Raw genomic sequence first — 24246 nt, forward strand, 5'->3', positions numbered from 1 at the left:
AAGAGGCAGAGGTGGAAAGGCATACACATGAAGATTTTTCCAACTGAAAGAAAGAGCATCCACTTTCCAAGCTGTGTGATGAAATCCCTTCGTGCAAAACTTTGGCAGCTGGTGGTTTAGTGGAGAAGCGAACAGATCTATGTCTGAGTTCCCCATGACACTGTCAATGTTTGAAATACATGAAGATCCAGTTTCCACTCGTGGGGATCCATGATTTGTCTGCTTAACACATCTGCTAAGGAGTTCTGTGCTCCCGGCAGAAACCTTGCCCTGAAGAGTTAGTTGCAAGCTGAGCGCAGTCTCCCATAAAATCATTGCTTGCCTGCACAATGGGTAAGAATGTGTTCCCCTTGTTTGTTGATGTACCACATGACAGTCGTGTTGTCTGTTAGAATCAACACCTGCCCTGGAAGAAGTAACTCCTTGAAAGCCATTAATGCAAACTGGACTGCTAACATCTCTTTCATGTTGATATGTAGATGCTGTAGTCTGGCAGGCCACTTGTCTTGTATCCACTTTCCATTTAGATGAGCTCCCCAAGCAATGTCTGAGGCATCTGTCGTTAGAATCTGACTTGCCTCTGGCCGGGTCACAGAGAGTCCCTTGTTTAGGTGACATTCCTGAGCCCACCACAAAAATTCCTTTTGAATGCAAGGTATTATTTGAATGACAGTGTCCAAATCCTGGCAGTGCTGTGTCCATAGATTTTGAGATACCATTGTAGCTTCCTCATATGCAGTTTGGCATTGGGAAGCACCAGAATACAAGATGCCATGAACCCTAAGGCTTGAAGGACTGTCCTTGCAGTCAGCCCGGACTGAAGAGATAGTTGATGGAAGTAACTGGAAAGATTCTTTTGTTTGTCCGGGGTTAAAAGGCCATCTGGGCTGCTGTATTCAGTCTCACACCCAGAAAGCACATGTCTTGAGAGGGTACTAGACTGGACTTTATTTCGTTCACAGAATACCCTAGGCATCTTAGCACTGCTATGACATATTCCAAATGCTGTAGAAGGTCTTCCTTTTCTTGAGCCAGAATCAGGCAGTCAGCCCAAGTAAGGATAGATTTGAATTCCTTTAGCCTGAAATGCGCTATCACTGGAGCCAGAACCTTTGTGAATACTCTGGGCTTGATAGATAAGCCAAAGGGCAATGCAGAAAACTGATAATGAGAATTTCCAGCTCAAAACGCAGATACTTCCTGCAACTTAGTCTTATAGGCACATGAAGGTAAGCTTCCTTGAGATCTAAAGTTACCATCCAGTGATCTTTGCCCAGCAGAGGTAAAAGCTGTTGTAACGTCAACATTTTGAACTTGGGAATGTCCAGATAAGTGTTGAGGATAGATAAATCCAAAATTGGTCTCCACGTGTTCCCCTTCTTTGGTACTAGGAACAGGCGAGAATAAAATCCTAGGCCCCTTTCTGGCACAGGAACTGACTGAATGGCCCCTATTTGGAGCAACAGAGAAATTTGCTTGTGAGCCTCTGTTCTTTGTAGAGGAGGAATGTCTGGCATGCCTTTGAAAGGAGGCAAGGTATGGAAATAAAACCTGTAACCTTGGTGAATGATATCCAGAACCCATCTGTCTTGGGTAATTAAATCCCAATTTTCTTTGAAAAGAGACAGCCTTCCTCCCAGAGGTGCTGCCAGGGGAGAATGTACTGGCAGCTGAAAAGGCAGGTCATTGGGTCTGCTTACGAAAGGACTGACCCCTGCCCTCACCAGAAGTCTGAGCAGATGAACTCCCTGTCCTAGGCCTAAAAGAACCTTGAGCTCTGCCCCTACCACGTCTAGACCTACCCCTAGACTGGGAATCATAAGCAGGATAAGTCCACCCCTTAGTAGGCCAATTTCTACTAAACTTCGGAGGCTGCACCTGCAAAAAATCCTTAACAGTTTGCATAGACTTAGCCTTGTCCTCCATTTTCTTTAAAACTGCTTCCACAGGTGAACCAAACAACACATCAGACTGTAAAGGAGCATCCAAAATCCTTGTCTTAACATGCTCAGCTAAGTTCTGTTCTCTCAACCAGGCGTGCCTACGAAGAACAGAACCAGTGGCAGCCACCCTCGAGGAGGCCTGCACAGCATCAAAACCACACTGCAAGGAATGCTTTCCCACTTGTTCAGAAACATGAACTAAATCCTGCAACTCTTTACACTCAATACCTTCACCCAGAGCATCCACCTTAGACTTCAATTGTGAAAGGAGATAATTCTGATATTTTAACATATGAAACTGACAATTCAACGCCCTCATGGCTAAAGTGGAAGAAGTATACACTTTCTTTCCCCATCTATCCAAAGCCCTTGCCTCTTTATCAGGAGGAACAGGATTTTTAACCACAGAAGCCTTCACACCTCTAGGCCCCTGAGAGAGTTTGCCTAGGAAAAAAACAGTAGTACCTATCCGAGTCTGAATGTCTGAAACTCTTTGTTCTGTAAGGGTAGCTGACATCCGAACAGTGTTTAAGTTTGCGCCTATGAAGGTAATAGACTGGCAGGGCGATAAGGATGACTTTTCGAAGTTGACTGAGATGCCCAAATGAGAACAAAGGTCTATTGTGTAATCCCTGGCTTGTATAAGCTGATGCCTGGTGGTGGCTGACAGGAGCCAGTCGTCGAGATACGGAAACACCTGGAATCCTTGACGTCTCAGGTGAGCCGTGACCACTGCCATGCATTTGGTAAACACTCTGGGGGCTGTAGTGAGACCAAAGGGCAGGGCTCTGAACTGGAAATGACTGGACCCCAGCCGAAAGCGGAGAAATCTCCTGGGCGTCTGTGAATTTTGATGTGATAGTACGCATCCTGAAGATCTATTGAGCACATCCAGTTGTCCTTCTGTAAGAAGGGCAGAATTGACTGAAGAGTGACCATTCGAATCTTGTCTTCCTCACAGACTTGTTGAGTCTGCTGAGATCAATATTGGTCTCCAGTCTCCCGTCTTTTGGGGACCAAAAGAACCTTGAAGTAGATTCCGGGCTCTGAATGGTCTATTGTAACTGGCTGAATGGCTCTTTTTTGCAGTAGTTTTGCGATTTCTAACTCTGCAATGTCCCTTAGACCAGGTGGTACATCTGGAAGGGAACTTGAGGGGAAGGGACTTTCCTCGAAAGGAATTATGTAACCCTTGGATATGATCGACTGTACCCATCTGTCTTGAGTGAGGAATGCCAGGCTTCTGGGTACAGTGATAATCTTCCCCCGACTGCCTCCAAGGAGGGACAGCCAGGCAACACCTCAGGGATGCTGAAAAGGCTTCTCAGGAAGAGACTCCCTGTTGCCCTGGTTCTTCGGACCCCTCTGCCTCTAGAGCGGCGCCTGTTGTTGTTACCCCTCTGCCTCTAGGGGTAAACTGACCACGTGAATCCGTGACTCCTTGGGATTTACGGAACCACATCTTCCCACCCTTCTGTCCTTTGGGATAAGGCCTAGAAGGGCTGGAAAAACGGACTCCAACAGCAGAAAGAGTCTTGCCGTCCTGCTCACACCTGGTCAAGGTCTCCTTCACCTGAGGGCCAAACAAAGCTGACCCATCAAAGGGAGAATTTGTGAAGGACGCCTTAAAGGGATCCATAAAATCACGTAGCCGCACCCAGGCTTGGCGTCTAAGAGCCACACCTGTGCCTGCGGCCCTACGGGCTCCATCCGCAGCATAAGATATTAGCCGCATGGAGGAGTTAGCAATGGAACTGAGGGTTCCTAGCTGCAAAGCAATCTTTTCTTGGGCCCCTGCAGCTGTAGGATCCTGAACTACTTCTCCCAGCTCCTTGAGGATATCTCTCTGGAGTCTGGTGAAGTGACAAAGATAATTCAGCGGACGCATAGCAAAGGTCGCTGAGGAAAACATCCGCTTGCCGTACCTATCCATGGTCCTAGAGTCCTTATTAGGAGGATGGACGGGCACGGAAGGATCTGCAAGTTCCTTTTTGGTGGCCGCAGCCACCACCATGGCATCAGCAGGGACACCTTTGGTAAGGAATTGTTTGTCACTAGGGGCAGTGATAAATTTAGAAGGCCTCCTAGGGACTGGCTCTACAGAGTCAGGAGCTGTCCACGCCTTTTGCAATAACCTGCATAAGGGGTCGAAGGCGGAGACACCCAGGAGGTGGAGGGCCGAGATCCAAACGCCTCTAGGTATACTGACTCATCCTCAGAGGGATTGTTGGTGGGCCAGTTTCCCCTCTGTTTCAGAAGTTCTAGGATGTCTGAGAAGGAGACATCCTCAGAGGGGGATCTAGGGGATCCCTCTGACTCATCAAAGTCAGTATCCAGTGACAGACTCAGGGAGTCTACATGCTTCCTCTTACAAGTCCTCTTCCTAGGAGGATCTCCCGAAACATCAGGAGAATCCTCGAAGAGGAGGAAATTCCCAATGGGGAAACCTGAGGCGGAGGATCTCTGGGTCCTGTAGCAAGAGAAGTGGCAGAGATGTCAACAGGTACAATAGAGGGAGGAGCTACGGGAAGAGACTGCTGACTGATACCAGTGGCCAGTACACTCTTCATCACCTCGAATGCTCCCCTCCCAGGCAGGTCCGAGAGAACCCGCTCCGAAGAGCTAGGAACTCCAGGGCCACCGAAGAAGTCTCCGAGGCAGATGTCGGAGCCGAGCTCACCAAGGCCGAGGCTCCAAGGGAAGAGGGGCTCGGACAAGGGTCCGATGCCACTCACCCCCTCGGAGGAGACCATGGAAGCCCGACCACCGAATCCCTCTAAGGAAGAGGAGATAAGAGTAGGGGCTGAAGGGACAGAAGGAGGTATCGGTCCTCCAGCCGTAGCAGTAACCCTGCCCGAAGACTCCAACTCCAAACTCTGGGGTAGATTCAAGGAGGAACAGTAACGGGTGTGGACCAACAGTCGTCTGCTGAGACGGACTGTGTAGCATTTGGGCCAGTACCTGTGACTTGAGCAATCTACTGACCACTCTCTCAAGGTCATGATCTGACAACCTGGATGACTTTGAAGATCGGCTCCGATGGCTCCGCTCCGATAGAAGAGGCGGCCGAGCGAAGTATCGGCCCCAAGGAAGGAGACCTCGACCTCTTCCTGGAATGGGCCATCGGAGCCGATACTACTGATCCTGTCGGCACCGATTTCTCGGAGCCGGCAGAACGTCTCGATGCATCGGCTCCAGCCGGAGCCGATACAGCTACAAAGGTAGCGGTCGGAGCCGATCGGAGCCGACACGATGCCTGTGCCACATGGGTGTCGGAGCCGATCGGAGCCGACACCGATGCCCGTGCCATGTGGGTATCGGAGCCGATCGGAGCCGACACCACAGTGGTCAAAGCAGATTCGGCACCGATAGCCATCGGCGCCGAAAGCTTTGTGGATCCAGAATCGGCTCCAGCCGGGGCCGATCTCGACTCTATACGAGTCGGAGCCGAGGCCGCAGGCTTAGAAACAGAAGCCTGGGCCTTGGCAGATTTGGTTGATTTTTGTGGGGCCGACTTAGCCGGAGAGCCCTCCGGCTTAAGAAGACCCCTGAGAATCAACTTATTGCGTCTCTCCTGCAGGACTCTCTGGCTGAAGGAGTGACAAATAGCACAGGAGTCCTGCAGGTGAAGAGGGCCCAAACAGTACAGGCAAGAAGTGTGACCGTCTGTCAGAGACATCTTCTGACAGCACGAGTCACACTTCTTAAAACCTGAAACCCTCTCCTTAGACATGGTGCGTAAACACAACAGACACACACACCAGTCAAATTAAATTAAATTAATACCAAGAGGTATTTAGTAAAAAACACCAACACACACACCTAACAGGGGGATGGGATAGGGAAAATTGACTGACTAAAAATTAAAAGAGACAGGGATTTCTGTCAGAAAAGGTTAAATTTAAGATTAAACTATCAAAAAATTAGTTTTAACTCAAAAAAGGGGCTTAAATATCACAAATGTGAACAACTTACCAGGAGCTGGTAAAGAGAAGACCTCCCAAGCGAAGCGGCAAACGAGATCTGGGTACTTCCTGCCTTGCATCATGGGATATGGGGCTGCCTCGAGCTGGTAAAAGGAGTTCTCGAGCTAAAGCAAGTGCAGTCGAGCCGAGGGATCGGCTCCGAACCCATCAAGCAAGAATGAAGGCGAGATTGACAACTTAACATTGAATAGTTTGGTTTAAAGCCACACTAGAAACCACCTTAGGCATAAAGGAAGGATTAGTACGTAATGATACCCTATCCTTATGAAAAATCAAAAAAGGCTCAACCGCCATAAGGGCCTGTAACTCAGAAACCCTTCTTGCAGAAGTAATGGCCAACAAAAAAGCAGTCTTCCATGACAAGTATTTCAGTTCAGCAGTAGCTGCAGGCTCAAAAGGTTGTAGAGTAAGTTTCTCCAACACAAAATTGAGATCCCAAGCAGGAGTAGGAGCTCTACGGGGTCTTATATTCTTTGCCCTCTAAGAAATTGCTTGAACAAAGGATGTGAAAACAATGGTGGGTCACAATCATAGTGAGCTGAAATTGCTGCAGCATGAATCTTAATGGAAGAGAAAGACAAACCTTTGTCCAATAACTCAGTAAGATATTGAAGAGCCACACTCAAATTAGGCTCAGAAATCTCCAAATTCTTTGCTGCAGTCCAAAATAAAAATCTCTTCCATTTTTCTGCGTACACTTTCCTTGTACTAGGTCTTCTGGCTTCCATAATCACATTCAAAACTTGTTGAGGAAGTTGAGACCTGCTATCTTTCAAAACAGAATATGCCAGGCTGTTAGATGAAGAGAGTGAAGCTTGACATTGAGCAGATGACCGTCCCTCTGAGACAAAAGGTGTGGAATCAAGGGTAAAGGCCATGGAGGCTTCCTTACCAGACTCCTCAGTAATGGATACCAGTGCTGTCGAGGCCAATCTGGAGCTATTAAAATCATCCTTGGCTTGTCTTGTCTGACCTTTAGAAGCACCTTTGGGAGAAGAGGCAGAGGTGGAAAGGCATACACATGAAGATTTTTCCAACTGAAAGAAAGAGCATCCACTTTCCAAGCTGTGTGATGAAATCCCTTCGTGCAAAACTTTGGCAGCTGGTGGTTTAGTGGAGAAGCGAACAGATCTATGTCTGGAGTTCCCCATGACACTGTCAATGTTTGAAATACATGAAGATCTAGTTTCCACTCGTGGGGATCCATGATTTGTCTGCTTAACACATCTGCTAAGGAGTTCTGTGCTCCCGGCAGAAACCTTGCCTGAAGAGTTAGTTGCAAGCTGAGCGCAGTCCCCCATAAAATCATTGCTTGCCTGCACAATGGGTAAGAATGTGTTCCCCCTTGTTTGTTGATGTACCACATGACAGTCGTGTTGTCTGTTAGAATCAACACCTGCCCTGGAAGAAGTAACTCCTTGAAAGCCATTAATGCAAACTGGACTGCTAACATCTCTTTCATGTTGATATGTAGATGCTGTAGTCTGGCAGGCCACTTGTCTTGTATCCACTTTCCATTTAGATGAGCTCCCCAAGCAATGTCTGAGGCATCTGTCGTTAGAATCTGACTTGCCTCTGGCCGGGTCACAGAGAGTCCCTTGTTTAGGTGACATTCCTGAGCCCACCACAAAAATTCCTTTTGAATGCAAGGTATTATTTGAATGACAGTGTCCAAATCCTGGCAGTGCTGTGTCCATAGATTTTTGAGATACCATTGTAGCTTCCTCATATGCAGTTTGGCATTGGGAAGCACCAGAATACAAGATGCCATGAACCCTAAGGCTTGAAGGACTGTCCTTGCAGTCAGCCCGGACTGAAGAGATAGTTGATGGAAGTAACTGGAAAGATTCTTTTGTTTGTCCGGGGTTAAAAAGGCCATCTGGGCTGCTGTATTCAGTCTCACACCCAGAAAGCACATGTCTTGAGAGGGTACTAGACTGGACTTTATTTCGTTCACAGAATACCCTAGGCATCTTAGCACTGCTATGACATATTCCAAATGCTGTAGAAGGTCTTCCTTTTCTTGAGCCAGAATCAGGCAGTCGTCCAAGTAAGGATAGATTTGAATTCCTTTTAGCCTGAAGTACGCTATCACTGGAGCCAGAACCTTTGTGAATACTCTGGGCGCAGTAGATAAGCCAAAGGGCAATGCAGAAAACTGATAATGAGAATTTCCAGCTCAAACGCAGATACTTCCTGCAACTTAGTCTTATAGGCACATGAAGGTAAGCTTCCTTGAGATCTAAAGTTACCATCCAGTGATCTTTGCCCAGCAGAGGTAAAAGCTGTTGTAACGTCAACATTTTGAACTTGGGAATGTCCAGATAAGTGTTGAGGATAGATAAATCCAAAATTGGTCTCCACGTGTTCCCCTTCTTTGGTACTAGGAACAGGCGAGAATAAAATCCTAGGCCCCTTTCTGGCACAGGAACTGACTGAATGGCCCCTATTTGGAGCAACAGAGAAATTTGCTTGTGAGCCTCTGTTCTTTGTAGAGGAGGAATGTCTGGCATGCCTTTGAAAGGAGGCAAGGTATGGAAATAAAACCTGTAACCTTGGTGAATGATATCCAGAACCCATCTGTCTTGGGTAATTAAATCCCAATTTTCTTTGAAAAGAGACAGCCTTCCTCCCAGAGGTGCTGCCAGGCGGGAATGTACTGGCAGCTGAAAAGGCAGGTCATTGGGTCTGCTTACGAAAGGACTGACCCCTGCCCTCACCAGAAGTCTGAGCAGGTGAACTCCTGTCCTAGGCCTAAAAGAACCTTGAGCTCTGCCCCTACCACGTCTAGACCTACCCCTAGACTGGGAATCATAAGCAGGATAAGTCCACCCCTTAGTAGGCCAATTTCTACTAAACTTCGGAGGCTGCACCTGCAAAAAATCCTTAACAGTTTGCATAGACTTAGCCTTGTCCTCCATTTTCTTTAAAACTGCTTCCACAGGTGAACCAAACAACACATCAGACTGTAAAGGAGCATCCAAAATCCTTGTCTTAACATGCTCAGCTAAGTTCTGTTCTCTCAACCAGGCGTGCCTACGAAGAACAGAACCAGTGGCAGCCACCCTCGAGGAGGCCTGCACAGCATCAAAACCACACTGCAAGGAATGCTTTCCCACTTGTTCAGAAACATGAACTAAATCCTGCAACTCTTTACACTCAATACCTTCCGCCAGAGCATCCACCTTAGACTTCAATTGTGAAAGGAGATAATTCTGATATTTTAACATATGAAACTGACAATTCAACGCCCTCATGGCTAAAGTGGAAGAAGTATACACTTTCTTTCCCCATCTATCCAAAGCCCTTGCCTCTTTATCAGGAGGAACAGGATTTTTAACCACAGAAGCCTTCACACCTCTAGGCCCCTGAGAGACAGTTTCTGGGTCTGCCCTAGGACTCTTAAAAAGATACTTATGGGCTTCAGGCACCCTATAGTACCTATCCGGTTTAACTGGGGCAGGAGGCAAAGAGTCAGGATTCAGGGAAGCCTCTGCAAAAACATCTTCTACCACATTCAGAACAGGAGGTATAGCTAAAGGCCTATGCTGGGGTAAAAACAAGAATTCTCTAAGCCTCTTCCTGGAATCAGAGAAATCTTGACCTTCCCATTTAAAATGCTCCCTCATGGAATGCAGAGTCTCTGAAAATGAAAAATCCTCAGGAGGCGAAGCTGAAGGAGTAGAAACATCCACATCAGAATCAGAATAAGGAGGATACTCCTGCAAGTCTTCAGCCGAAGACTCAGAAGCCTCCGAACATTGCTCAAAACTCTCAAACTCAGGTTCCACCCTAGGCCTCTTCTTCTGCATCGGACCATGCGGCAAAAAAGACTGAGGATATGACGTCGGTCATGCGCATTAGTACCCTGACGTACTGACGTCAGTCTAATGCGCCGTGACCGACGTCAGCCGTATACTTTGGTATTCGGGCCGACTGGACAGCGGACTACCCAATAGTTAGGACTGCAGCAATGTGGAATGAAGAACATCCACAGTGCAAGGTGTGTATAGTTATTTGACTTGCAGAATGCATCAGCTCTTGTAAATATTGAGATTCTTCCCAAGCAGGAAGGGAAGACATTTTTTGTTTAAGAAATTCCAAGATATGTTGCTGAAATTTCAGCATATGGAACTAACAGTTTTGTGCCCTGATAGCAAGAGTAGTTGAGGTGTATACTTTTTTACCCCATCTGTCCAAAGCTCGGAAATCCCTGTCTGAGGGGGTGGGATTCTTAGCAGAGGTTGCTTTAATCTCTTCTGGCCCTTGATTCATGACCACAGGATCAGCTGTAGGATTTTTAAAAAGATATTTGTGTCAGTCAGGGACTCTGTAGTACCTGCCTGGTTTTCTGGGAGCTGGAGGAAGGGCATCAGGAGTCAAGCTGGATTCGAGGAAAACATCCTCCACAACATCCAGGACTGGGGGGATGGGCCAAGGGTCGGTGTTGTGGAAGATCTAAGAATTCCCTGAGTCTCTTTTTAGACTGAGGGTAGTCCTGACTCTCCCACTGGAAATGCTCCCTTAAAGTACGCAGGGTTTCCCCAAAGGAAAAATCTTCTGGGGGTGAGGCTGAAGGAATGGAATCCTCTGCATCAGAATCCTTATAAGTGGAGAGGGGTTGCATGTCTTCATATTCAGATGGATCAGATTAATCTGACTCTTTTTCAGACAAAACTACAGGGGACAGATCTCTTTTTCTTTTGGAGGGGGTAGCTTGGCTTCACCTGATCAGCATGATAAGGTCTTCCACCATTTTAAGCATTTGAGACTGAGGCAAGGTAGCAGGTGCCTGAGAGTGGGTCGTCGGTTTCTTGGGTGTGGTTCGTACCCTGGGACTAAGAAACTTGGTCATTTTTGAAAGAACGGTAGTCATGAAAGAAGACGTTGGTTTATGTCGAGATTCGGTAGTGCGAAGGACTTCCTTGGAAGCCGGTGCCTGATCAGCAGCTCCGAACCCATCCAAGGTAGAGACGACCGCAGGATCCTTAGCTGAAGAAGAGTTTTGCGGCACACCATGCTCGGAAAGGGTCTCGGTAGCGGCCTGCGAATCAACAGAAGCGGGCATCAGGGGCTGCAAAAGTGCCTCACTGAGTACTGGAGAACTGACGGCTAGCTTAACAGAAATGTCGTCTGTAGGTTTGGACCTCTGTGGTCTGTCTCTGTCTTTATCTTTACGTTTTTTCAGATCATCTGCTGTCAGATGGCTTACCGAAGCCATATTGGAATTCGAAGACTGCAAGCAAAAATATCTGGCTACAATAAGGGCCCGATGACGGATAGTTCTGGCGTTGAACAAAGCACAGAAGCGACAACGGGGGCCATCGTGGTCTGGGCCTAAACAAGTGATGCAGTAAGAGTGGAAGTCTCGGTGTGGTATTTGTTTTCCACAGGCAAGACAATTATTAACTTTTTCTGACATCAGTTAGTGCAAGAAAAAAGGATCTCCAAAGTGGTACCTAGCTTTACAAGACTTCAACTTCAAATCGATAAAAACTCAGGTAGCAGCCGACCGGCACTCGTGCGAACTGCTTCTGCTTCGGGCTCCATGGCAAGAAAGACTGATGTAATGACATTGGCTGCCTTACTTTATACTACTGACGACCTGACGTCAGTCCTCAAGTGACAGCAACTGACGCAGAAATACTAAGTCTCTGGTATTCAGGCCGGCCGAGGGCTACCCTGGCAGGGATAACCAAATGTGATGAATGCAACAGTGAAACACGAAGAACATCAACCAGTCCTGAAAGCCTGAAGGAACACTGACGACACAGGAGGGAGGCTTTGAAGGACCAACCCCCTCTTTGCTTCATTAACTCTAGAATGTCTCCAAATGAGATGTCTTCTAGAGAGGATTGTGGGTAACCATTTTCCTTATTGAAATCCGTGTCTTTGGTGACTGACGCTAGGTGAACAGCCCAAATGTCTCCACTTACAAGCATGTTTCCTAGGAACCTTCTCCTTATGGGTTTGCGGGAAAGGTTTGGAATCGGACAGGGAGCTTGCCCAGCAAGAACCCCTGAGGCTAAAGGAGGCTGACTGGCCCTGCTGATGAAGTTGAATGGGTGTAGAAACAGGTCACAGGAGGTCAGGGCGAAACACAGTCTGGTGGAATCATCTCTTCTCTAACTGGAGAGAACCCTCTCATATGTCTTGAAGGCCGAAGACAAAATCAGGGCCAAGGGAACACCCACCCAATGTGTAGAGGAAAAAGGTGGGGTACCCTCCACTTCAACAAGATCCAGCTCTGAGGCTAACAATGGCACTAAGCTGTACAGTGCCGAGGGAAATGGATAGCACTGAGAACTTCAAAGTCAATCTTGACCCCTGAGCCTTGGCTCTGATGCTTTGGCTCTGTCACTCATCCCAATCCGACAAAGCTGCTGGAGTCGAGAGAGTGAGGGAAACTGCTGTCTGGGTTGAAGTTGAAAGCATTGTCGGCTCCAACATGAGTGGTCTGCAGGAAAGACTTAGGTCAATGAGCGTTGGATCCAACAATTGGAGCAAAACAGGAGAAAGCAATGGTGGGATGGTATGGGTCATACCCGGAAGCCACTGAAGCGGTCAATGCCAAGATGACCCCCAGAATCGAATCTGCATCATCCTGTCGATTTCAGCTTCTGAAAGACTTCATTAGGATGAAGCCACTGAAGGTGGCACAGAAGAGCACTTCTCTTGCAGGAACGGGGAATGAAGCCTCGGACTCACCAGCTCTGATTAGAATCACAGAGGGGGAGATGGTAATTAGATCCAACAAATCTCCAGATGTGAACGCCTTAATGTCTTTGAAGCTCTACAAAGCTCTGATGGCTCTGGCAACCTTTTTCCTGGTCTTTTCAAATTTTTTTTCTTGTTCTCTTTTGTTTTCTCGGTCTGATTCCTTGGACTTTTCTCTCTTTCTTCTTCTTCTCCTTCTGAACTTTGGTGTTTTTCATTTTCTTGGACAAAGAAGAAACAACTTCTGGGGCAGGAATGGCCAAACTCCCAGCCTGGAAAGGAAGAAGGCCCTTCAGGACAAGCTTATCTCAGAGTCCTTGTAATGCTCAAGCCCTGAAAGAACAGCATGCCTCACAGTCAGAGTTTGCAAGATTTCCAAGCAGTAGACCCATAAGAAATACAGATCTTGTGGCAAAATCTCATGGCAGCAGGTCAAGCACATTTTAAACCCGGTGACCTTGTCCACCATACTAATGATAGAAAAAAACAGAAAACATCTCACCACTGAAGCAGAAATAATCATCAGCAGTAACAAGCACTATCTAACACAACAATAACCAGTTTAAGTAAAGTAAAGCCTATAGGGAAAACTAATTTTAAGTTACGCTATGAAAAGTACAACAAGAAGCACAAGTTTTATTTATTTATTTATTTTTATATCAAGGGAAAAAGACAGGATGCACAAAGGTAGGAGAAAAAATCCAAAAAGGAAATAACAAGAGAGACAGACCAAAATTCTAGATCAAAAACTAAAATAGCACTGATCATCACTGGAAAAATCAGACCCTTTGGAATGCACATCCTGAAGGAATAAGCTACAAATCAGATCTAAGGTAATCTGGGGATCAGAAGGGATTATGTGTAGGGGGAGGAGTCAGAGTCCTAGATCCAAGCTTCTGAAAAAATGTCAAGGTCAGAGCCAAGGGTGGGAGATTGGCATAATGGTTAAGGTGTTTACCTTACAAACATAAGGTGCAGGGTTTGATTCTCACATGGGGTAAGTGGCTAGGCTTAAAATAGTCCACAAGAGCAGTTATTGAAGAGAAGAAACACAAGCAGGGTAAGGTATCACCTCAAACAAAATAATGAAGTCCAAGGAAAAAGAGGTAGATACTCCAAGACAATCGAAGTCAACCAGGAACTCAAACCAAAATTGAATAGAAATCCTTTATTTCTGAAAACAGTAAGCGCTTTTGCCTTAGTCTGAAGAAGCGTTCTGAGCAACGCGAAAGCACTTACTGTTTTCAGAAATAAAGGATTTCTATTCAATTTTGGTTTGAGTTCCTGGTTGACTTCGATTGTCTTGGAGTATCTACCTCTTTTTCCTTGGACTTCACAAGGGCAGTTAGCCTAGTACTAATCTATGAACCTATGAGAGATCTGATAACGCCAAATGTTGAATTGAATGAAAAACACAACATGACATCAATGAGTTTTTCATTCATTCATTCATTCATTCTCTGATTATCCACTTAATTAATTTCAGGGCTGTATGAAGTTGGAGCCTATCTTGGTACTTAATGGGTGCAAGGCAGGAAAAGTACAGTTGTGTACACTTACCATAAATGTAGATGTTAGAGTGTATTCACTGTTGCAGTCCTAACCAATGGGTTATCCGGCTCCCGGTAGCCCTCAATCGGCCAGAATACCAAAGGTAAGTAATAATGATGTCGGCTGTAGTCAGTTGTAAAGGACGTCAGGGCATCCGATACAAAAGGAGGTAGCCGACGTCACTTCCTCAGTCTTTCTTGCCATAAAAGTCAGAAGCCCCCAGAAAACAAGGCTTAAACCAAATTTAGCCTATACCTTAGGAAAAGAGAAAAGGGGGAAGGAGGAAGGGAAAGCAGGACTGCAACAGTGAATACACTCGAACATCTACATTTATGGTAAATGTACACAACTGTACTATGTTCATCGTGTTTCACTGCTGCAGTCCTAACCAATGGCTTGATTACCAAAGCCCAGAGAAAAGGGAGGAGAAACCAATAGAATCAAGGGTTGGAAATAATGCCCTGCAGAACAGCAGTAGCAAACCCTGGCCTGGCTCTTGAAAACAAAGGCAAATTATAATGCTTTGTGAAAATGTGAACAGAAGACCATGTGGCAGCCTCCAAATGTCTTTAGTAGGGACATCCCTTAAAAAGGCTGCAGAAGTGGAAGTTGCTCTAGTTGAATGGGTCCTAACCCCTTGAGGAGGAACTTTGCCATGAAAGGAATAACAAAATGTAATACTATGGGCAATCCATTTAGAAATGGTTCGCTTAGAAATAGCCTTGCCCTGGGCTCCAGGGGCAAAGCTGACCAATAACTGTGCTGATTTCCGAAGATCTTTAGTCCTGTCCGGGTAAAACCTGAGATGTCTATGCACATCAAGACAATGTAGGATTCTCTCACCTCTATTTCGAGGATTAGGAAAGAAGGTAGGAAGGTGTATGGACTGATTAAGAGTCAGGCTAGAAACCACCTTAGGCATAAAAGAGGGGTTGGTTCTCAGAGAGACCCTATCTGCATGGAAAATAAGAAAAGGCTCCACAGGCATCAAAGCATGCAGCTCCGAAACCCTCCTTGCTGAAGTTATAGCCAAGAGGAAGGCAGTCTTCTACGAGAGAAACTTTTAAGTCTGCAGTGGCAGCTGGCTCAAAAGAAGGAAGAGTGAGTTTCTCTAGAATAAAATTAAGATCCCAGGCTGGTGTAGGCACCCTTCTGGGAGGTTTTAAGTTGCAAGCACCCCAGAGAAACATTTTAATCAGAGGATGAGAGAAAATGGGTTGTTCAAAAGAACAATAAGCAGAAATGGTTGAAACATGGATCTTGATAAGAGGAAAAAGAAAGACCACCCTGAAGCAAATCAGCCAGGTATTCCAGGATCAGAGGAAGGGTAGGCTGAGAAGATTCCCCTCTAGCCTGCATCCAAACAGAGAATCTTTCCCATTTGCCAGCATAACACTTCATAGTCCCAGGCCTCCTGGCCTCCCTCAGCATGTCAACCACCTGCTGGGAAAGGGAAGAAGAAAAGGGTGGAGTCATACAATGAGCCATGCTGCCAAATGGAAAGACTGAAGATGAGGATGTAGAATGTTTCCACCTTTCTGAACCAAAAGATCTGGCTTCAGAGGAAGTTGCCAAGGAGGAAATTGGGAGAGACTGTGAAGCAGTGGTTACCAATGCTGCCTGGGCCAGTCTGGAGCTATGAGAATAGTCCTTGGTCGTTCGTCCCTGATCTTCAATAATACCCTGGGAAGAAGAGGAGGGAAGGCATAAACTGACAGCAGCGTCCAAGGGAAGGACAGAGCATCCACTTTCCAGGCTCTGTTGTGATTTTGTCTGGTGCAAAAATGAGGTAGAAGATGGTTGTATGGAGAGGAGAAAAGATCCACTTGAGGAGTGCCCCAACGTTGAATGATGCTGGAAAAAACTGCTCTGTTCAGCTGCCCTTGTGAGGATCCAGGGTCTGTCTGCTCAACTGGTCTGCCAAAACACTGAGCCTTCCTGGAAGAAACTGAGCTAGGAGATGCAGGCCCAAGGATGCTGCCATGGACCAAAGACTCATGCTCCATCTGCACAGGAGGTAAGAATGAGTCCCTCCCTGCTTGTTGATGTACTGCATAACTGTGGTGCTGTCTGTCCTGACAAGCAGGGTCCCTGGAGAAAGAAGATGCTTGAAAGCTAGTAAAGCCTGCTGGACTGCCATCAACTCCTTTAAATTTATGTTCAGGTGCATCTGCTGGGCATTCCAACTTCCCTGTATGCATCTGCCATCCAGGTGAGCTCATCCAGGTGAGCTCCCCAGGCATAGCCTGATGTGTCTGTGGTAAGAACTTGAGTGGCCAGGGGTGGGCGAAAAGGCATGCTCTTGTTCTGTAGACAGGCTGTTGCACACCATAGAAACTCTGTCTGCAGACATGGAAGCAGAGGAATTATCACATCCAGGTCCTGTGTGTGTTGACACCAAATGTTCTTGAGGTACAACTGCAATTTCCTCATATGCAGTCTTGCATATGGAATCATGAGAATGCAAGAGGCCATGAATCCCAGAGCTTGCAGGTATTTCTTTGCAGGGAGCTGGGACAGGCTTGCCAAATACTTGGAAGTAAATTGAAAGAGTTGTCTGTTTCTCCTGGGTGAGATATATCATCTGGGCGGCTGTGTTCAGACTTGCTCCCAGGAATGTTATCTCTTTGGATGGCACCATTTTTGATTTTTCCACGTTGAGAGTGTAACTCAGGGAAGAGAGCAGAGTCTTTACAAAATCTAGATCTTTTAACAACTGTTCCTGAGAATATGCCTGAATTAGACAGTCATCCAAGTATGGATAAATCTGAATTTCCTTCTGCCTGCAAAAAGCAATGACTGCAGCCAGGCACTTTGTGAAAACTCTGGGAGCAGTAGATAAGCCAAAGGGCAGCACAGTGAATTGATAATGTTGCTTGCCCACCCTGAAACAAAGGTATTGCCTGCAACTTTCCCTGATAGGGATGTGCAGATAAGCTTCTTTGAGATCCAACGTTACCAGCCAGAAATCCTTTTCTAACATTGGCAGCAACTGATGCAGAGTGAGCATTTTGAACTTTGGAATTATCAGGAAAGAGTTCAGGATGGATAGATCTAGGATAGGATGCCAGGTGCCTTCTTTTTTGGAACTAGGAAAAGTCTGGAATAGAAACCCTGGCCTACCTGCTGAGCAGGAACTGATTATATTGCTCCCAGATGTAACAGAGACAAAATTTGCTTTTCTACTTCTGCCCTTTGGTTTGGAGGAGCATCCGGGAATCCTTTGGGTATCGGAAAGATGTGGAAAGAAAACTTGCGCCCTAGAGATACAGTTCTGAGTACCCATTTGTCGTCCATGATGCTGGCCCAGGCATTTGTAAAAAGGGCCAACCTTCCCCTAAAAGATTCTCCAGGCAGACAAGAACTGGCAGAAGTTGGACGGAGTCATTAAGAATGTTTAGACTGAGATGCAGGCTTACAACTTCCCGCCTTGGAAGAGGAAGCCTGCCAACATTTAGACCTTTGAGGGGTAGCCACCTGTCCCTTAGAAGCTTTGTAACCTCTAGTCCTAGAACGGCTCTGTCTACTTGTATCAGAGAACGTCCAACTCTTAGAAGGGTAATTCCTGCTAAAGCGAGGAGGCTGAACTTGCAGAAAGTCTTTAACTGTCTGCATAGACTTGGCCTTGTCTTCCATCTTCTTGAGCACTTCCTCTGCTTTGCTGCCAAAAAGACTGTCCTTATGCAAAGGTACATCTAAAAGCTTAGCCTTGACAGGCTCTGGTAGGGGCTGCTCCCTGAGGCAAGCGTGCCTCCTAATAACAGAGCCAGTAGCCGTAGCCCTACAGGAGGCTTCTAGAATATCAAAACCACAATGTAATGAATGTTTACTGACAAGACTGGCAAAATTCAGTAAATCCTGCATATCCTTACTCTCCGGCAACTGAGGCACACTTGCTATCCTTGACTTAATAGCTTCCAAGGTGTGCTGCTGGTACTTCAGCATATGAAAAAGACAATTAGTAGACCTAATAGCAAGAGTGGCAGAGGTATAAACCTTTTTGCCCCACTTATCTAGGTACCTAGATTCCGTCAGAAGGAATAGGATTTTTAGTAACAGGGCCTTAACTCCTTTAGGGCCTTGAGAAATGACCTCTGGATCAGCCAACGGATTCCTGAAAAGAAACAAATGAGAATCAGGGACTCTATAGTACCTGTCAGGTTTCCTGGGAGCAGGAGGGACCGAATTTGGAGTCAAGGAATTTTCCAGAAAAACATCATCACCCACTTCCAACACAGGTGGAATAGCTACCGGCTTATGCTGAGGCAAATCCAAAAACTCCCTAATCTTTTTCTTAGAAAGGGGATAATCCTGACTTTCCCATTTAAAATGTTCCCTGAGAGTATTTAAAGTATTACCAAAAGAGAAATCTTCTGGAGTAGAAGCAGAAGAGATGGACTCCTCTATGTCTGAATCCTCAAAAGGAGAGAAAGCTTGAGAACTGTCCTCTTCATCAACAGAAATGCTAGAAGAATCAGAACTTGAAAAGGACAAACCCTCAGGAGAGACATCCCTACCTCTTTGAAGGAGGAGGCTGTGAACCCCTAATAAGAGTCAAAAGGTCATCAGCCATTTTAGCCATTTGCGAATGACAGGAACGAGAGGAAACTGGAGCCTGCTTCTTTAGAGGCTTACGACTGGAAGATTTACCTGCAACTCTAAAGGACTCGGGAGGCCTGGCAACCAAAGTTGTCAGTATGAGCTTGCTGTCTGAACGAGGTCTCGGACACCGAAGTCAGCTTCGTGGCTCGGGATCCAGCTGAAGAGGTAACAGGCGGAAGGTTAGAAGGCAAAATGGAAGCCGGGGGCCTGTGAAGTGGTCTCAACCAAGGCCTGCGGTTGAAAATCTGCGGGCTGCAGGGGCTGCAAAGGCACCTCACTGGCTACCACATGACTGACGACCAACTTATCATCTGAGGACTTGACCTTTGGAAGCCTGTCGCGGTCCTTATCCTTACGTTTCTTAGGGCTACCCGAAGCCTGAAGACCAGCGGATGCCATACCGACAAACTGAGGCCAAACTCCAAAATGCTTAGCTAAAAGCAAAGCCCGACGACGAATAGTACGTGGATTAAAGGAAGCACAGCGATCACAATTAAGAACATCATGGTCAAGGCCTAAACAAATAATACAATAGGAATGAAAATCTCTATGGGGAATCTGCTTTCCCCAGGTAAGACAATTATTAACCTTTTCTGACATTCGTTAAGGCAAGAAAAGAGAATCCCCAATGGGGTACTTAGATATAGTTGACATCAACTGTGAAGTCGGAAACAAAAAAGGTAAACTGCTGACCGGCACTCGTGCAAGAAATGCTTCTGCTTCGGGATCCGCGGCAAGCAAGACTGAGGAAGTGACGTTGGCCGCCTCCTTTTGTATCGGACACCCTTACCTTTGGTATTCTGGCCGATCGAGGGCTAACGGGAGCTGCATAACCCACTGGTTAGGACTGCAACAGTGAAACACGATGCACATCTAATCCAGAATTGGGTTCCATTCTATCAAAGGACAAACACACACACATATGCACACACAGAGTTTGCTCAACAAAATACAGTTTGGAGGATCACAAATTCATCTACAACATACTACTGTGATAAAAAAGGAAACTGAAGTGCCTGGTAAATACCTACACAGACAAGGGGAGGACACAGCACCACACATTATACATCACAGGCAAAAAATGAACTGGAGAGCCAAACACTGAGAGGTAGTAACAATAACTGCAGCACAACTGTGTCAAATTTTGGTTGAAACAATAGTTGGTAGATGTAGACAATACATTATTTTGAGTATACTGCAATTAGGAAGAGTTGATAAAATAAATATTGAAAGCTAAGATGCTTATTGTTCTAAAAGATAAAGTATTAAATGTACATTTATATTATTCACATCCTTAACTAATGATGCATTATTATGTTCTACTGGTAAACATAACAGAAAAGTTTGCAGTAGCATCAATTCTTTATTACAATTATATACAAGATTTTTCTTATGGAATTAATGTAAATCCTAAATAACAAAACACAATACAGTATGTGGAAACATATTAATCACTTAAAATCCCTTTCCAGAAAAAAAGAGTTCTTTATATACTGATTGGAAATAATTTAATGTAAAGGAAATATTCATTTTATGCATATCAAAACAGGAAAGTTTATGTATGAAAAAAGTTCTCAAGCTGAAGGAAGAATTGCATCAAAATGCATATCTCCTCTTGAACCTTCATAGGTAATTACTGAGGTCTACAGTGGGATGTTTATACATAATTTCACAGTGGACTAATGAAGGTAAAACCACAGGCCTTTTGACAGTATATGAATATCCTTCACTATGTTAAAACTGTGGTTAAGTGTTGTGTTGAAAACAACTGCTACAGCCTATGGCTGATGTAACTACAGCAGGTCTAGCTTAAGGAACTATGCTAAATGTAAGACTTTCAAACATCAGAAACACTTGGGTCTCTTAGAAAACAGTAACTGAGTTGTCCAAGCTGACTCCAGCTAGTCTTGGTGAAAGCCCATTAGCCTAGATTAGGTCTGCAAATGCACAAATCTGTCTGTGTTCCGGGGTACCAACAGTCATTGATAAAGCTGCTGCAATTATTAAAACAGCGTCACTGCCAAAGAAGAGAATTTCTTTGGATAAGACTTTGTGTTCCTGTGTACAGGACTCATTTTAAATATAGTGCTCTCTTGAAATGTGGAAGATGTATGAACATTACTTCTGTCTGTTATCTTCAAGAAATAAGCACTGGTAGACCTTCTGTGGTGTTGTCTGCAACTTCTTGAGTAACACATCTCTGCAGTTAACAGACATGATATGGAAAATGAAACTGAACAAATAATAAAAATACAGAGAAACAAGTCAGATGCAGTAATCCATGGCAAAATCAGCAGCTGTCAAAATACATTAAACACAGTTTCTGAACTGCATTAAACCACACTCAGTGTAGTTAAACTGATAAAATATTTCTGTAATTCATGAAGTTATGCAAACCAGAAATAAGTCAATTTACTGAAAACAGTAATTTTCTCACAAAGAGAAAACTGACTGAAGATCATCAGAAAATGTAAAGGGCTGTGAGCCCCCCAGGCAGATGAAAGAACGAAGCAGGGTGTTGCAGTCTTTCGAGCAGTGAGAAATGAAGAATACAATGACCTCGTGCAGCAACCACAGGGCCATAAAATACTTGTGAAATACTACTGTTGCTGTTTACAGGGACTGTGGTACTACTGCTTAAAAATGCACTTGGATGGACTAGTGAAGGTAGGAAGTAACCCAAATGTGATAATTTACTGTTACAATGACCCTTCACCAAGAAGCTCTTTTAACTGTCAAGCACTGCTAGCACGCGGCAAACAAATCTTCCATTGCAGTAATCAACTCACCTCTTTGTGGGAATCTTTGTGTGCTTCTAATGTTTTCATGATAGTCAATTCAGCATAATTTTTGAACCGTGCTGGTTGATTCCTTAGAATTTCTCTTAACACCCTCAATGCTAGTGCTCTGATTGAATGCTGCAAGAAAAAAAAAAGTAAACGGAGATTTAAATTAAGCATTTTAAAATATACTTTGCTATACAAAGTTAAAGTAATGGACAGTCAAGATAACTTCCAGTAATAAAAATAAGGAAACATGCAAATTAAATCAAAACTAACTAGCTAACAATAATTAAAACATTTTAATCTGCTTATATGTTAACTGGGTAAGTGAAGGAAGTACTGTTGTGAAAGTTGCACTTACTTGTAACTGTAGATGTTTGAATTCTTCTCTGCTGCAGTAGCTTTTGGGCTATATGGGTTGTGTCCTGTCCAGGACACAACAACCAGCCAGCTTCCAAAAGCTCTGGCTCCCTCCCACACTTCCATTCTGACTGCTGATTGGTCAGTACTGTGGAGGGAAATCAACAGTCGTAGTGAATATTTCTTGTCCAAAAATAAAGGAGTGTACTCTGAACCATTAAAAGATGACATGTTTATATCCTAACAAATAAGTATATACAGAAATAAGGGGATGGGAGGTGGACATGGCTACTGCAGCAGCGAGGAATTTAAACATCTACTATTATGGTAACTGCAATGTACGCACGTGTATTATGTTTATCATCCCCACTGTTGCAGTAGCCTTTAGGTCTCATGGGTTGATTACCAAATCCTATCCATCCTAGGAAAAGGAAGGAAATGGGCTCACGAGCCCCTGGAAAATATTTCTATCAAAGCTAGTCCTGAATCTAGAAAAGGAATCCTGTTTGTCTTGCCTTGCAAAGGTGTGCATAGATGAGCATGTAGCTGCCTCTGCTTCTACAGTCAATCCCTTTCCAATATGCCACTGAAGAACCCAAGACTCAAGAAGAGCTGGACTGCCTGGAACTGGTTTACTAAGGTGGGAATAACAAAAGGCAATCACAGAGGGCAACCATCAGGAAACGATCTGTTCTGACATGGATTGTCCTTTCTTTGTCTCAGCATAATAAACAAACAGCTGATCTGCTTTTTCTTAATGTTTTAGTTCTGTTGAGATAGTACCTAAGCTACCTATGCATGCCCAGAGTATGTAGAATCCTTTCCCCCTGGTTCTGAGGATACAAACAGAACACTGGGAGACTGATGGCTCTATTCAAAGCAAACTCTGAAATAACTTTAGGCATGAGTGAAGGATTTGTTCTTAATAAGAAACTGTGTCTATGGAAGACCACATAGAGTTCACCCACCACTTGCAACTCAGACATTCTTGCAGATGTCAGAGCAATAAGGAAAAACAGTCTTCGATGTAATAAAAAGTACAGTTGTGTACCTACCATAAATGTAGATGTTTGAGTGTATTCACTGTTGCAGTCATTACACTTGAGTTATCCTGCTGGCAGGCTACCCGCAGTCGGCCTGAATTCCAAAGTCTTGGTCTGGCGTCGGTTGCTGTCGCCTCTTCCCTGACGTCAGTGCACCAGGGGTATAAAAGATGCAGCAGACGCCATTTTCTTCAGTTTTTCTTGCCCCAGATGTCAGGTGCCCCCAAAAGGGTAGGCTAAATAAAGTATGCCAATAAACATGCATACACTAAAGTAAACATTTCCTTCATCTACAAGCAAATACACCACATAGGTTGTATAGAATAGAGAAGTACAGATAAGACCCAGCAAAAGAAAGGGGGATGATGGGAGGGTAACCTGGACTGCAACAGTGAATACACTCGAACATCTACATTTATGGTAGGTACACAACTGTACTATGTTCATCGTGTTTCACTGTTGCAGTCATTACTCTTGGGTTGAATCCCCAAGCTGAGGATGGGTGGCTGGGATAAATAGGATTAGGAGAGGCTATGAGGCCCTGCAGAACTGCAGTGGCAAAGCCTGCTCTGGATTTAGAGTAAAGAGGTAAGTGGTAGTGCTTTGTAAAAGTGTGCACTGGACTCCAAGTTGCAGCCTCTAAGATGTCTTTGGTTGGTACTCCTCTGAGGAAGGCTGCTGAAGTGGCTGCTGCTCTGGTTGAATGTGGCCTAATGCCCTTAGGCAATGATTTGCCATGCTGTGAGTAGCAGAAACAAATGCAATGGCCTATCCATTTTTAAATAGTCTGTTTTGAGATAGCCTTTCCTTGTGATCCTGCAGCATATGCCACTAAAAGTTGCTCAGTCCTCCTGAAAGCTTTAGTTCTGTCCAAGTAGAAGCGTAGCTGTCTGTGTATGTCCAAAGAATGCAGAAGTCTCTCACCCTTGTTCTGTGGGTTTAGATAAAAGGTAGGCAAGTGAATGGTTTGGTTAAGGGCCACACTGGACACCATCTTAGGCATAAATGTCGGGTTCGTCCTCAGAGAAACCCTGTCTGGATAGAAAATGATAAAAGGTTCCACAGCCATGAGTGCCTGTAACTCCGAGACTCGTCTTACAGAGGTTATTGCTAGGAGCAGAGCTGTTTTCCAGGATAAAAATTTTATATCAGCTGTTGAGGCTGGCTCAAAAGGAGGCAGTGTGAGTTTTTCCAAGACATAATTGAGGTCCCATGCAGGTATTGGTGCTCTCCTTCGAGGTCTTATGTTTTTGGCCCCTCT

At 45.1% G+C, this 24246-nt stretch overlaps 1 protein-coding gene across 1 annotated transcript in view; it reads right to left on the reverse strand.

Annotated features, from left to right (window-relative positions):
- CLASP1 (cytoplasmic linker associated protein 1) overlaps positions 1-24246 on the reverse strand; it is a 4127769-nt gene that overhangs the window by 262231 nt on the left and 3841292 nt on the right. The window contains exon 38 of the mRNA XM_044073692.1: positions 21589-21717. Within this exon, the coding sequence (XP_043929627.1) occupies positions 21589-21717 (129 nt within the window). The remainder of the gene's footprint in view (positions 1-21588; positions 21718-24246) is intronic.

This window comes from Protopterus annectens, chromosome 6.part0, assembly GCF_019279795.1.
Source record: "Protopterus annectens isolate FY-2018-M chromosome 6.part0, PAN1.0, whole genome shotgun sequence".
In the NCBI taxonomy this organism is placed as follows: Eukaryota; Metazoa; Chordata; order Ceratodontiformes; family Protopteridae; genus Protopterus; species Protopterus annectens.